The sequence below is a fragment of the Neltuma alba genome, unplaced genomic scaffold (assembly GCF_004799145.2).
Source record: "Neltuma alba isolate B1F8T4 unplaced genomic scaffold, ASM479914v2 tig00013223_pilon, whole genome shotgun sequence".
Classification (NCBI taxonomy): Eukaryota; Viridiplantae; Streptophyta; class Magnoliopsida; order Fabales; family Fabaceae; genus Neltuma; species Neltuma alba.
In genome coordinates this window covers 180,747-196,172 of record NW_021637523.1, presented here as the reverse complement: position 1 = coordinate 196,172, position 15,426 = coordinate 180,747, and the positions used below count along the sequence as shown (strand labels likewise).

General features: G+C 33.2%; 1 protein-coding gene and 1 long non-coding RNA gene across 2 annotated transcripts; both read left to right on the top strand.

Annotated features, from left to right (window-relative positions):
* Window positions 1-2,393: 2,393 nt before the first annotated feature.
* On the top strand, window positions 2,394-4,183 carry LOC114735550 (uncharacterized). The gene is made up of 3 exons (XR_003739284.1): window positions 2,394-2,448; window positions 2,954-3,009; window positions 4,158-4,183. It is a non-coding gene; the product is annotated as an uncharacterized LOC114735550 (long non-coding RNA).
* Window positions 4,184-6,857: 2,674 nt separating this feature from the next.
* LOC114735548 (LL-diaminopimelate aminotransferase, chloroplastic) lies at window positions 6,858-15,190 on the top strand. The gene is made up of 10 exons (XM_028923248.1): window positions 6,858-7,043; window positions 7,170-7,246; window positions 8,410-8,477; window positions 9,266-9,382; window positions 9,946-10,008; window positions 10,969-11,073; window positions 11,235-11,285; window positions 12,478-12,798; window positions 13,775-13,981; window positions 14,694-15,190. The coding sequence occupies exons 1-10, from the start codon at window positions 6,958-6,960 to the stop codon at window positions 14,985-14,987; spliced, it is 1,389 nt and encodes a 462-aa protein (XP_028779081.1). The 5' UTR covers window positions 6,858-6,957; the 3' UTR covers window positions 14,988-15,190.
* Window positions 15,191-15,426: the final 236 nt, after the last annotated feature.

Genomic DNA, 15,426 nt, shown 5'->3' with positions numbered 1-15,426 from the left:
TTTCTAAAAATATATTTAATTTTATATTTTATATACACACTAACTATTCATTAATTATATAACTAATAAATTGCTCTTACGCATGTTTATTCAATTTTTTCAAAAAATATTATGAGATTTTATACTTAAAATCTTTAAGATAAGATAGTCATTTTTGTAAAAACATATATAATCTTATACTACCTCTGGTTATTAATATAATAATTAATTTGACTTTCAATTTAGTCCTAAATATGACACTTCAATCCATTTGCTCTCTCATATTTATCTATTTTTTTAAAATAGTTTTTGTAGTAGTTGTATATGTTAAATGTTCAATCAAATGGTAGTTTTAGTTAATACATTATTAGTAAGGGTATTTTAGTGAAAACAACACTTAATTATTACAAATAACTAACACATCAAACTTTCTTAATCTACTCAAATTAGTCAACTAGCTCTTATATTAACAATCAGAAGTAGTATTTTATAAATATATACACATATTAATTATCAATTAATTATATTTTTCATATATGATTTATTATGTTGGCAAAAAAATATATTAATTGCAAATTCATTATTTGAAACAAAAATATAAATTAAAATATATCTTTTATATTAACTTGTTTCCCTTTTAGTAATCTGTACATGAAAAAAGTGCTTTTAATAATAATTATCCAAACACTTTTATTTTATCAAAATCACTTTTTCACAAAATCTGTTCAGTTAAAACTATTCTCAAAATAATTTTTTTTCCTAAAAGCTATTCTTCAAACCATAATTTGGTTTTATCTAAACATTCCCTTAAGTTCAACACTAACTACATTTTTAGGGATAAATTTGTCTTTCAAATTTTTTTCACCATGCTGAAAAATTGGTTCCACCAAAAAAGGTGTCAAGCCGCCTTCCCTTGTATAAGAAAAAATTTCTTTCTGTACGAATTTTATTTTCCAAAAAATATGGCGTCTAACGTTAGCTACTAATGGAAAATCCAATTTTTTTTCTTTTCTTATCACAGCATAGTTTGAGTCTTAATTAATCCTTAATTTACAATTACCTTCCATAATTTAATACTCCTCCGATCCTTAATATACAACCTAATTATGAAGTTGATTTTGGTCCTAAATATAAGACTATTTCTTATATCTATCAATTTTTTCCAAATCATCCCTATTAATACATTCTCAACCATAATCAAGTATGAGAGAGAGGGAAGATATAATAAAGATGATTAAGATATTTTAGAAAAAACATATCATATTTATTATAGTTAACTAACTTACCTAACTTCCTTAATCTAATCAAATTAGTTAAATAGGTCTTATATTAAGGACCAGATAAGTACTAAAAATGTGAGAAAGAAGCTGCTAGTCCACTACTGTAGCTAAGTATTCTAAATTTAAATAAAATTATCCTTAAATTTATTTTTTTGGATACAAGATGGTTAAAAATATGCGAGAATTATAATTAGATCCTAAGAAAGGGATTTAATTACTCTAAAATCTCAATAACAAGTGAGCAGTAAAAATCAGTTGTCATTTTTTACATTGAAACTTGTCATTGGATGCTCTTCAGTTGTTAACAGATTTTAGGATAATTAAATTCCTTTATTGAGATTTAATTGTAATTCTCCCGAAAATTGTTTACAATGGCTAATTTATATATAATTTTTAATTAATGAGGAAACTGAGATTCTCAAACGACATGGCTCATCATCATTAAAGTGATATACGAATAGTTTGCCGGTGGAATTTCATCTAACCACTTCGACGTTGACACTTGACAGGCCTGTGGTCCCTCACTCATACGTGCAACTGGATTCAACTGACGCGTAAAATAAAATAAAAATTGAAAATAAACATAAAATATAATTTTTTCATGTAATACATTATAATCCAATTTTCTTGCCAAAGGTTGGATGGCAACTTATATTTAGATTTCCCCCCTCTTGTAATACACGCAGATATCTTTTTCCCTCACAATTTACATGTGATACAATATAATTCGATGATGTTAGTGCAAACCGCAAGAATCTGTACGCAATGGCATTGTGCGTACAGCTGGCATAAAAAGTTTCCTCTACCATATCGTGCAAAATCATTTTCTCGTCATTGTCTCATATGCATTGGATTACTTATCTCCAAAATGCTATCTTTGATCCTAATTATAAGACTCAGTTGACTAATTTAGAGAGATTAAGAAACTTGGTTAAGTTAGTTATTTATAATGAATAGATGTTGTTTTTTCTAAAATATCCTTACTAATCAAGTTTGTTATTCAGAACTATTATTATTAGAAGGACTATTTTAAAAATAAATAAATAAGTATGAAAGACAAAATAGATTAGGGTATTATATTTATGACCAAAATAAAAATTAAACAAAATTTTATATTAAGGACCGTATCTGAACAAAAGTCTGCCAGAGTTGGCAAGAGTTGCTGCTGATGGTGTTGTCATCTTTTCTGGTCGTCCTCATGAATTTCCATTATTCAAGATTATTTCAAATTAAGCATCTTTCTTATTGAAATCTTAGAGGACCTAGTCTAGAATCGGTTTATGTAAGCTATATTTGTTTGGCCAATGAGTGTTTCATCCACCTAAATGACATGACACCATATTTTATGTTTTTACCGGAGTGAATACCTGGAAGAAATTTAGTCATTAAATATAGCTGTAATGCAATTTGTCATAGCATGGTGCAGTGTTTCAGTGCATTGTGGTTCTTGTTCCATCCTAAATTAATCTTCCGTACTGGAACAATCCATTTTCAAGTAATTGGTTTGAATTTTAATTCATAATAATCATGGGTTGTCTATAAATTTCCTTATATTTCTTTTTTCAAAGAAAAAACTTCATTTGATCTCCATCCTTTTTGGATGTACGTTTAACAGTTCATGTTGGGTGTGATAGGAAATGATATTCGGAAGTACATCTGCTTTTCTTTGCCTGATTTACCATCTTTATGCATAGGTTATCCAGGTCAGCAAAGAGCTAAAGACGGAGAAGTGGCAAAATTTGGCCGTCCAGTAAGTGACTTTTCTTTATTGGATGCCAATTTATGTTTTTCAGAGTAGGCATGAACTGTCGTTGCATTCGGCTTTGATGTTAGTAGTTAAAAATTAGACAAAGTAGGCACTGAAAAAAGAGACTGGAGTTGATTGTAGATCGAGGGATTGCAAGGGCAGTATAATTTATTTTAGCATACCAGAATCTGGATAGATTTATTGTGGATCAAACTCGTTTTGGAAGAATAGAATTTCCTTGGCATTTCCTTCTTGTTGCCAGATGTTTTATTACCTTCGTTAATGATCTAGAAGCAAACAATTTGTTGTTAAAAAGTGACTTTATGTTGGTTAACAATGTAAAGATATTGAAAATCAGACCAGTAATTAAACCGGTCAAGACAATAAATTAAGAGTTAGTGGGTTAGACCGGAGTTATGCCGAGAGTCAAACTGATGAGAATAAAAAAAAATAATTTAAATTTTCTCTAGGAACTATGTATCAATTTAATATCTTGAATCACTAGTAAAATAATCATATACTTATAATTTCTTATAATATCATACTATTAAAATTACTAAATATTCATCCCAACAAAATATCAAAATAGATATATGATAACAAAATATTCCTCTCTATAGCTATTTAATGACTGAGTCCTAATTATCAATAGCTTTTTAAAAAAATCATCAATATATATATTTTAAAAAGGGAACCGGGTTAACCCACTAAACTGGGTGGGTTAACCAGGTCATTACCGGTTTGGGCCGATTCAGTTCGGGTTTTCTGGCCAGTTTACTGGTTTCTGGTCCGAACTGACCGGTCCGGTTCAGTTTTTCATAACATGGCTAGTACTAAATATTAAGCAAATATTAACAATGTTGAAGTAAGCCACATACTGCGGTTACCACTGACAATTGGAAGTCTCTAAAGGCAATAAGCAGCATTAATTGTTGGATTCCATTTTCTTTGTTCACTAAAATTTCCCTCATTGTGTATTTGCTGGTAAAATCCCATGCCCATAAATCTTTCCTTTTTGTTATTCATCATCTTTCTCCTTTTTAGACTTTATCTCCTGTCAGTCTTTTTTAACTTAGCAGAGGCCTAAAGAATAAATTATGTAGATTTGATCATTGAAGAATAATGTGTTAATGGATTTTCCATCTGTGAAGGCCAAATACGAAGCTCGTCTTGGCGGATAAGGTTTTTTGTTCAGAGTAGTTTAGAAGAGAATGAAGCAGCAGGAAAGAAGTTTGAGCAGGCTGCAGCTAAGAGATCATACAAGCCATCTTGCCAAGTCTTTCATCTCAAAGCATACCCGTGAGAGTTTTATTGTTATATTTTTCAGTCAATTAAGGGCCGGAGGGTAAGTTCAATACATTATATGGAAATTAAAGATTTTACATTCCAGATTTGGATTATATTGAGACAATAGATGTATTTCATCGTGATGTGGGTTTCAAGTTCATTGGTTAATGGTTAATACCTTTGTATCATTATTGATTTGGATAGTGTTTAGAAGAAGTAATTATGAAACCCTATTGATTTTCTGTAGCTATATGTTTTGATGTTATGTCTAAAAATGTCAACCTTTATGCACAACCAAACACTGGACGAAAGAAATTTTGTGTCTTGAGGCTTTGCTTAATTTTTCACCAAGCCGACTCCAACGGAGGTTTTTTCATTAAAAATTGCTGGGCTTTTTTTGTATTGTCCAAAATTTGATATATGAATCACATTGTGTGTGGCTTGTGAATGTTGTGATTTGTTATAGATTTTGTGTTTGATATTATGTTTACAAATATAACAACCTCGACGCACAATCTAACACACTGGAGGATTGCAATTTTGTCTCCTGAGCCTTTGCTTATTCTGTCACAAAGCCAATTAATTCCAATGGAGGTTGTTTCAAAAAACACTTTGTGGGCTCTCTTTGTCTTGTATCAAATTGGAGGAATGAATCGCACCGGTTATGACCTGTGAATGTTGCTATATGTTACTTCTTTCTGTCCTTGATATAAGAAATACTACCTCCGATTCTAATTATAAGAGCCAGTTGACTAATTTGAGGAGATTAAGAAAGTAAGTTAAGTTAGTTATTTGTCCTAAATAGGTATTATCTTTCCTAAAATATCTTTACTAATCAAGTATATTGACTAGAACTATAATTATTAGAAGGGCTATCTTGAAAAAAATTGAGTAAATATGAGAGATAAAGTGGATTGGGATCTTATATTTATCACCAAAATAAAAGTCAAACAGGGTCTTATATTAAGGACCGGAGGTAGTATATAACTAATAAAAATCACACTTTGTGGATTCCCTATACATTGTATGAAATTTGGGAAATGAATTCACACTCATTATGGTATGTGAATATCATGATTTGTTATAAATTTTATAGATGGAATTGATATTGAGTTGACTTCTAGTAAACACAACAAACATTCTACTTCAAATTGCTGTGATCTGTTCAAGATCCAGCTTTTCTGTGATTCGTGGAATTTTTTCCTGCATGAAGTCTAGATGAAAATAGTATTTAGCAATTAAAACTTTCAGTTTTAAATATAAGATATAATCTGTACTGTAATTTAATCATCCTTAGTTTCTCCAACAGCAAATTTAATCAGAAACTCAACATCATAGCACAGCAAGAACCACAAGCAGGTAAAAATCAAATCATGAGGCACAAGTCACTTGGAAGGTTATACTCTTGACAGGGGAGATACTAACAGCAGTTCCAGTGCAGAAAACCTCATCAGCTTCAAAAATTTCTTCTACTGAAACTGTCTTCTTCAGCCTAATCAGATTTTCAATAAATTTTTCTAAGTCAAACAGTTCAGTTTATTGTCAAATTTCAACTTTTTCCTTTTTTTTTTTAACCCCTTTTTCTTTTTAGGTGAAATTTACCTGGCCTCTTCCCCCCCCCCCCTCTTTCTTTCTTTCAGCAACAGGATATGATTTGGTATTCAATATTACCCTTTTAGTTCCAATTCAAGTTAAGCAGAGTCTCGATTAAAAGAATTCTCCTAATTAACTTTTTTTATTCACAAGATTTAAGTTCCAAAATTTTAAAACATGCCAAGTTCTTTTTTCTTGACCCGGACATCGCTGGTAATTATTTATTTATTTTTATTGGCCCCTAGTTAATTTCAATCGTTCATAATATATATATAGTGTTGTATTTTTTTAAAAGATAAAAAATAGTGTCACCATTATTAAATATTTTCTCATCATTTCATATACAGAAATAACAATTACCTGGTAGCCCAAGGCAAGAGCTATGGAAATGAAGCTTTTTCTTGTAATTCCTGGTAAAATAGTTCCAGTTGCTGGTGGAGTTGAAATTACATTACCCTTACACATCCCATGAATGAAATAATTAATTATTTATCATTAGTATATAAACTAGTGACAATGAATATTTTTTTCTACCAACGCATAAGGTATAAATAATTAATTAAAACTGATTAACTAATTGATTAATATTCACCTTTACAATGAAAACATTATAAGATGATACCTCCTCTATATAAGACTTATTTAATTGATTTATAAATACTTTTTAAACGTGATTTACGGAATTTGAGATAGTTATATAAGGAGAATTTTATCTTGACTTATATAAACTTGCTTAAAAATCCCTCACGGAGCTCCAAATAAGCCCATGCTTGTCTGAGGGGGTGTTTGGATAGAAAACCAAACCTAGTTTCAGAAGTGTTTTTACGATTTATAAATAAATATATGAAGGAGCTTTTCTCGTTTTATGAAAAAAATGTTTTTGAAATCATAATTTAGAAGTTGCCAAATACGAGTTTGGAAAGAGGACGTCAGAAAATCCTTTAGCTTTTGCTTCTTTTGTCGCCTGAAAAACCTGCATCGAGTTGGACAGACGCCCCTTTAGCAAGTGCACTGCTGAACGAACAGCCGCTTCTGAGGCCAGACTTCCCCCATCTCCACTTCGGATCGACGATGTTCTCCGTGGTTTCTCACAATGTGGCGATCTCAATCTCTTCCTCGTCCTCCACTTTTTTAGCTCCCGCAGACTTCAATCCAAGGTAACTTTTTTCACTTCAAATCCTTTCTGTTTTTCGCTTTTTGTTTGCGTTCCTAGAGGAATGAGGCCCCACCCAGTAAAGCTTACCTGCAATTTTTGCCTTTTCTGCTTCATTTGGATGTTGTAGGAGTCAAAAGGTGTCCTTGAATGCGAAAAATGTGGGCATATGTAAATGCGTTGCGGCACCCGAAGAAGTGCTCACTGGTATCGTTAAATTTTGTCCTTCATAGCTTCTTTTTCCTTCCCTATAGTGAAAGTTGTGATTTTTCTTGTTAGGCGATACTGGGGTATATGTAGGTGGTGTGAAGATTTCTTTTCCCCTTCTCGTTGACCTGATAGATTGCTCACTGAATCTGAAAGAGGATTGAGTTATGTTGTGTTCTGCTCTTTTTTCTCTACAGCAAAACGAAGATACCTTTTTAACAAACGGCTTAGTTGTCTGTAAATTACCGAGGAACCGTTACCGAACTGTTCTATATACTAGGGGTTACGAACACATTGTTAGTTGCTGCTGAATGAGTGTTCTCACTTGTCTCTAGGAGCCAAATTTATTAATCCTAGATTATGTAGTTAGTTCAATTCAGACAATCTAGCTGCTGTTTCTTTTGTTTTGTATTTTTAAGAACATGAAAAATCAGAAAAGTCTAGGTATGAAATGCAATGGATATACTCTTCCTGAGAAATTTGAAGCAATGGAGCGACTAGAAGAAGTTTCAAGTTCAAAGATTTTCAATAATCACCTTTTCGATTCAATAATCTTGAAATTGCTCTTTCTACATTTGTACAAATCAACGAAGATACTGGCCCAAACTATCTGAAGTTGAAGGTGGTTTCTGTAGTCGAACAGGCTTTTTCTGGCATCTAGTAGAATATGTATTGGAAGAGTTGTTGTAGGCTATATAATCTTTGAAGAGCTGTTTACAGAAGCAAAAAGCTCATGCAAGCTCCGCTTGTGCATTTTGGGAGAGTGAAAGGATATACTTTGAACACAAATTTGTCTTTCGGTGTTAATTGAAACAAGACTTGGGAATGATTATCTCCACTCTGTTAAATAAACTGTAGTTATGAAGTTTGAAACCCATTGAATAACACCAATCAATTGATGAACTCCATCCAATTAATTATGAACACCGGTTCCTAGAATTTTATCATTCTATATGGTAATTCCTTCCATAGCTTGATTTGTGTACTTAAAAATTCTATATAACCTTTGAAATGTGAATATTTGCTGATTTTTGGACTTTATATAAGAATGCATATGCAAAAGAACATGCCAGAACTAGAAAAGCTGAGAATTCTTGAATTCTTCCTTCTTTGTTATTTGAAGTCATGTGTGACAATATGCTTCTTTTCTTTTCATTTTGAAGCTTACAAGACAAAAGTTTCCCGCAATGCAAACATGGGAAAACTTCAAGCTGGTTATCTCTTTCCAGAGGTCTGTAATGCCATTTGACATTTTCTGCTGCTAGTCTTGTTCTTCATTGATCCATTGCTCCAGTGCCTTAGATTTGATTGATTATTATCACAGCGCAACCTATGGAGTTTTGACTATTAGTGGTTTTTCTTTAGCATTAATTTCCCCCCATTTTATGTTCCCTTTGGAAAAGGCTCCCCGTTCTTGTACACAAAATGGCATCGATGTCTTAGTTTACATGTTTCACATCAGCAGTTCATATGTTGAAGCCTGCGGGTGGTTTAGTCCTGGTTTTCATAGATAAAAGGGTGGGAGATTGAGTATGTAAACATTTGCATTGATTGATGTTCTCTTTTAATCTTGAGAGATAAAAGAGTCCACTTTCATTTACTTCATGAAAGTTAAAGTTGTCATTCAAGTGATATTCAAAAGAATGCCTTTTCTCACCTTATTCCTCAACTAGACAAATTGTTATATTTGAATAAAGTTGTTGTAGTTGATTGTTTTAGTGCAGAAAATAGTGGAAGAGAGATTTATGCTATGATATATGCTTAAAAATGAAACATTTGAATCTGGAAGTTTTTATATCTTGTCTGCCTTGAGAAAGACCTATAAAGGAGGGGAACAGAGGTATCATGCACCATCTTTTTTTTAATCTAACTGAGCTGACAAAATGGACAATTTTTCTTCTCCCCCCCCTCCAAAAAAAAATTTTGAGGATGTTTTTATTACATTGTTTGATATTGCATTACTTTACACTTTCCTTTGCGCTGACATTCTTTGTTTTCCCATTTTATTGTGGAGAACAGATTGCTAGAAGAAGGGCTGCACACTTGCAGAAGTACCCTGATGCAAAAGTGATAAGTTTGGGAATTGGTGATACTACTGAGCCCATTCCTGAAGTCATAACTTCTGCAATGGCAAAGGTCAAGCTTCCATTTAAATGAACCTATTCCATCTTTTATATTCTGAATTGTGATTCTATTCCTATGAAATTACTGCTCGCATGGGAGCTTCATGATTCATAGTATCAAGGATTGTATTGATGACCAATGAAATAAGTCAAGTGATACTGGCTGAAATTGAAAATTAATCATGTGTTGCTTTACTCTTAATGTGCTGACCATGTTAACTGTTTGACTTCCTGTGCCCCTCTAAGTAGAATGGCCACCTGAAAGACAATGTCCTATGGTCAAGTTTTCAAAGGATATTTTATATGGACCACATGATTTATAGAACAAGTTTCACTCAGTGTCTTTAGTTTTTGTGGCAGTCATCTATATTCCCCTTCTATACTTTGTTGCATTTGCTTAATTTTACCTTATATAAATCATAGATTATGTAAGAAAATGATATCTTATGAATACACACTCCTATTATTTTGGTAACTGGAAAGTGGCATGATAAATGATGCTATGTTTCTATTCCGTTAAACAAAACTAGTGTTTTGCCTGCTGTAAGCGCTGAAATTGCTTATTTTTGGTATCAGAGATCACTTGCATTGTCTACTGTAGAGGGGTATAGTGGTTATGGAGCTGAACAAGGTGAAAAGGTATGTGGCATTGATAGTTTCAAGAGGTATTGTTTGTTCATTATTACATTTATAAATACAAATTATAAATCCTCTCATTATGTTTTGCATATCCTCTCTTATCATGTTCTAGTCAGTGGGGAATAATGATTCACCCTTACTGATAGTTTGCTGAGACTTATCTTTCTTTTGTTTCCTGGCAGAATGCGTCCCATGAATTAATATCTGGCATTCATTGTAAAATCACTTAAGCAAGACGCTTAATGAAAAATTAGAAGATTATGATATGTAATTTGTAAATAAGCCGTTGGGATAGTTAAGTCATTTTATTTAGAATATTTTATTAAGATTTGGATAGATTATCTTGGTAGGATTTGGATATTAGATATTTGAATAACAATTGCTAAACATAAGGAAATCACACACTTTCAGCTGCTTCTCCCATGTTTTTGCATTAGCTTTCTCTTTGATCAACATCAACCATATCTTCGCCAACTCTTCCTGCAAGTACTCCCACTCTGGTCCCATGGTTCTGCCTTCTAGAGTATGTGTGGAGTGGATGTCTTTCTATTTCTATATGCATATAGAATTAGCCAAGTTTTGCCGAGTGGATTTGTGTGCCATCTTGTGCCTTTGGTGGCTGTCGTTTTTAGCATAAGTTAAAGCTCGAAATATCCTTTTATCATTCTATATTCTTGTCATCTGAACATGTTTTGTTTCCTTTTAATTTAAACTTCTATTATAAAAAAATTGATTTGACTAGGGAATAGTGTCTTTATATGGAGTCATATGTAAGAATCTGGAGTCCATGTAATAAGTTTTAATGTTTATTCCTAGGAACATTAAGTAAAGGACAAGATTTGACCGGAAGCAATATGTTCCTTCTATTTTATTTATAATAGTATTGAAGATTATTTCTTATTCGATTTTCCATGAAATTTAAGATGCTGGAAGAATGACAGGAATTGTTATTGTATGCAGCCACTAAGAAATGCAATTACTTCGACGTTTTACAACGATCTTGGCATTGAGGAAGGTGATATATTTGTTTCTGATGGAGCAAAATGTGACATATCTCGCCTCCAGGTTAACAATATTCTTTTAACATGATGTCTAGCTCTGTTTCTACCATGTTACTTTCATTGTGGGAGGGGAAAAAAGGATGGGGAAGTTTGTATTGGGAGTTTTCCATGATCAACATGTTATTTCTAGATCTTAATGGCATTCTCATATTCATTTTGTGGCAGATGATGTTTGGTTCAAATGTAACAATAGCAGTACAAGACCCATCATACCCGGTAATTTTTATGTGAAGTTGTTCATTATGATCCATCAATTTCTTTGGGAGTTATTAATGAAGAGTAGAGGACAATGAAAACATTTTAAGGGATGTTTGGATACCACTTTTGATATCCCAAAAAGTCCTTTTGGCAAACTAGCTTCCACTCAACCTATTTTTGTATAGAAAAATTTATATTTTGAAAGTCCATCAACAAATCTTAGAAGTCATGGAAAAGTCAATTTGGAATGCGTATGTGGGAGTTGTTTTTACTGTCTTGCAAGTCAGTTTGGTTGTAAATGTACTTTTGGTAAGCTGTAAACCAAACACAAGCTTAATTGACCTTCCAAAATCTTTCAAACCTGCATGGATTGAAGTTTCTCTGAAGTCAGGGGGAGTGAAACTGTCATTTAACTACCACTTTCACTTCCTTCATCCTTCTTTCATTTTCCTTGGATTCCTTTCCTTGCCTTCCTTTCTACTCTCAGTTCCTAAACACACACTGTCTTTGGCAGTGTTTTAACATTTTACTGCTTTTGCAGATTGGTTTCTTGCCAAGAATAAACTTTTTATGACATTCCAATAATTGTCAACAGTGAAATTTGTATGAATGCTGTCTTACTATACTGCACACTGCTCTTCCCTCATGGTTTCTGAGGAAGGTTTGCTATTTCTCCATGGTTGAACATACGATTGTCCGGCAATAAAGGCACTCTTAATGCACATAGTCAGAATTTTCTTTGTGTGTGACAAACTATCTATATTCATTCTAATTGGGTGAGTGGTTGATCATCCTCATTCTGAATTTTCTTTTTGGAAAATTTTCAAGATTATATTTGTGCATACCTGAACCATGGTTCTCTATTTATTCTGTTGGCCAAAAGAGTGCAGATAGGGAGGGGCTACTGCAGATTTGCACATTTAACTAGATTAACCCCAAGCATCAAGGGAGACTGAAGTGAAAAAAGAAACAAGAAATCTGAAAATAACAACAGATAAATACTTATATAAAAAAACAGATGAATACCGAAAAAGGGAAAATAGCCTGGTTTGGGCTATATATATCTGCCAACAATATTCTTACAAGAGATGGTGAGCTAAATAGAACATTGAAAAAAGAATATGCGAAGATGGAGTGAACATATTATATTTATTTTGCTCAGGTTCCTTGGTTTGTATCTTTATAAATGTCATGGTAATTTTTTATGCAGGCTTATGTGGACTCCAGTGTTATTATGGGTCAGACTGGCCAATATCTGAAGGATGCCGAAAAGTATGGAAACATTGAATACATGAGGTGTACTCCAGAAAATGGTTTCTTTCCTGATTTATCATTAGCTTCGCGAGCAGACATAATATTTTTCTGTTCACCCAACAATCCTACTGGTGCTGCAGCAACAAGGGAGCAACTAACTCAATTAGTTCAGTTTGCCAAGGACAATGGGTCTATAATTGTCTATGATTCTGCATATGCAATGTACATTTCAGATGACAAACCACGCTCCATCTTTGAAATTCCTGGAGCCAAAGAGGTATGCCAGAAGTCTCTTCTCACCCTTTCTCTATCAGAACTTATTCTTAACGATTGGCATTTTGTCAACTCTTGGCTCCTTTGACTATGATTCTTAATGACTTGCATTTAGTTAACCATTAATATGATCATAATATGTGGGCGATTTGAATCATGGTAAATTATAAATAGTTTACCATTGAATGATACATCTGGTAGATTCTTCTTTTATTCTATGTTATGTGCCACTTCATATGTTCTACGTGTTACTGTTCTGCTGTAGGCTGTAGCATTAAATTTTTTTGGCAAAAATATAATTTTTCTTTTTTCTCTTTGGTGACAATTTTTCTTCTTTTCTCTTTGGTGACATAATTTTTCTTTTATTTATTCAGCTATAAGTGCCTTGTCATGTATTCTGATTGCACTTAGCTGATTAGTTCCTGCATTATGGCACATTAGAGCAGGATTCAAATATTCATTCCCATGAATGTTTGGCATGTCCAATATCTGTATGCCTCAGATTTTTTGATAGGGTAGAAATAGAAAAGAGAGATAGAAGAAGATTCAGAGAAGGGGCGAGATGGAGAAAGATGGGAATTAGGAAGAGAGAGTTAGCGAAGAGGTGATCCAAGAGAGAAGACAGAGAGAAAACAGGGAGAAGGCAAGATTGAATCTGAATAGTGCACTGTATATTCCTCAAAATCAATTCTGTACAATGGGGTACCCTGGTCATGTCTATTTATAGGCCTAATTACAGAACGAATCACTACCTAAATATCTCTCTTAACAGTTAGCGACCGTTACTTCTCCTAATATTTAAAAATAATTATAATAATACATCATTTTTCATGTCAGTGCTTCACAGGGCTACACTAAAGTTGTACAAGTTTAATAAGCGCCAGCCAATTGAATTCATTTAGGAAACTGATTCTGACCATCAAGTAATACCTTTTGCATTTCTGTTTGATAACATGTCTGTATCCTCACAACAACCTTAGGTCGCAATTGAGACAGCATCATTTAGCAAGTATGCTGGTTTCACTGGAGTTCGGTTGGGATGGACAGTGGTTCCAAAGCAGTTATTGTTTTCAGATGGCTTTCCAGTTGCCAGGGATTTCAACCGTATTGTATGTACTAGCTTTAATGGTGCATCTAATATCTCTCAAGCAGGTGGTCTGGCTTGCCTCTCACCAGAAGGCCTTAAGGTTAGTTATTGTTTTATTGCCGACGTCTTCAAATTCATTTCACAAGCATGCTAGGTTCATACTATATATGCTACCTTTATTTGACCAAGTTCAACGGACTATGCTCTCAAAAAAAAAAAAAAGTTTCAATTATTGCATGTCACAGTCTTTTTATCCACTTGATGCCTTTTCAACTTCTCTGATTTTGATATCATCCCATATTGCATACATTCACCCCACCTTTTCAACTTCTCTGATTGTAGTTAATGATGAACTGTTATGACTTGCTTTTATTAAATGAGGATGTCACAGTGGGTTGCAAAGTTCAGCCTTGAGTTTCCCACTTCTCTGCCTTTGATAATACTCTCTTTAGTCCTAAAGGTAGGAATTAGTTGAAATGTTTGCTTTTGTCCGCAGTAGAAGACTTCAATCAACTTTGTCTCCCAAGTTTATAATTTTTTCCACAAACAATCCATATTAATTGCACATATTAAAGGGAGTTTCCATTAATGGGAGTAATGATTAAAGGGGATATTTCAGGGAAACCAACAAACATTTGTTACAAATAATTAACTAATTTCGTCAATATTTGTGAATTAGTCATCTCTCCTACATTTAGTACTGAATGGAGTATGTTATTTGGGGCAGAATGATATGTGATTTGACAAAATTTTGTGAAAATTCAAAACATATAAGATGAGCAGCGTGATAAACTTGCTGAAATGGAATGCAGGCTATGCAAGATGTTATTGGATTCTACAAAGAAAACACAAACATAATAACAGAGACATTTGAAACCCTCGGATTTAAAGTATATGGGGGTAAAAATGCTCCATATGTGTGGGTTCATTTCGCTGGGCGAAGTTCATGGGATGTATTTGCTGAGATTCTTGAGAAGACTCATGTGGTTACAACACCTGGCAGTGGTTTCGGGCCTGGCGGGGAAGGTTTTGTCAGGGTTAGTGCCTTTGGTCACAGGGAAAATATATTGGAGGCCTGCAGAAGGTTCAAGCAACTTTACAATTGAATTTAGGGTATGATACATAATAAATTTTATGCTGTATTGGACTGAAACTGATCTATTTTTCCTTAGGCCTAGGAGGGTTGTTGTAGCATTCTGAATATTGCTTAATAATTTATCTCTGTTTTTTCATCTGAGCTGGTGAACACGGAGCCTCTGTAGTAGAACATATTTATATTGATGTCATTGAACTTTTAGATCTGTTTCAATTGAGGATGTCCTAAACCTGTAATTAGACTTTGGCTGGTGATTCTATGTAGAGACTAAGTAGGTTTTGTTGACCAGAGGTAAGCAATCTGAGTCCAAAATTTTGAGGTGGCATTTATCAAGAGTATTTTTCTATCAAGTTCTTCGAAATTTCCTGACGGAAACGGCAAGTTCTTGAAATTTCTTGAGATTAGTTGACTGTAAAATGAATGTAATGCAAAGGATACAAATTGACACA

Excerpts from the sequence above, each read along its gene's own strand:
- LOC114735548 (XM_028923248.1), top strand. The coding sequence starts at position 6,958 with ATGTTCTCCGTGGTTTCTCACAATGTGGCGATCTCAATCTCTTCCTCG. Across the intron at positions 9,383-9,945 it reads TAACTTCTGCAATGGCAAAG|AGATCACTTGCATTGTCTAC; the intron begins GTCAAGCTTCCA and ends TTTTGGTATCAG. Across the intron at positions 11,286-12,477 it reads TACAAGACCCATCATACCCG|GCTTATGTGGACTCCAGTGT; the intron begins GTAATTTTTATG and ends TTTTTTATGCAG.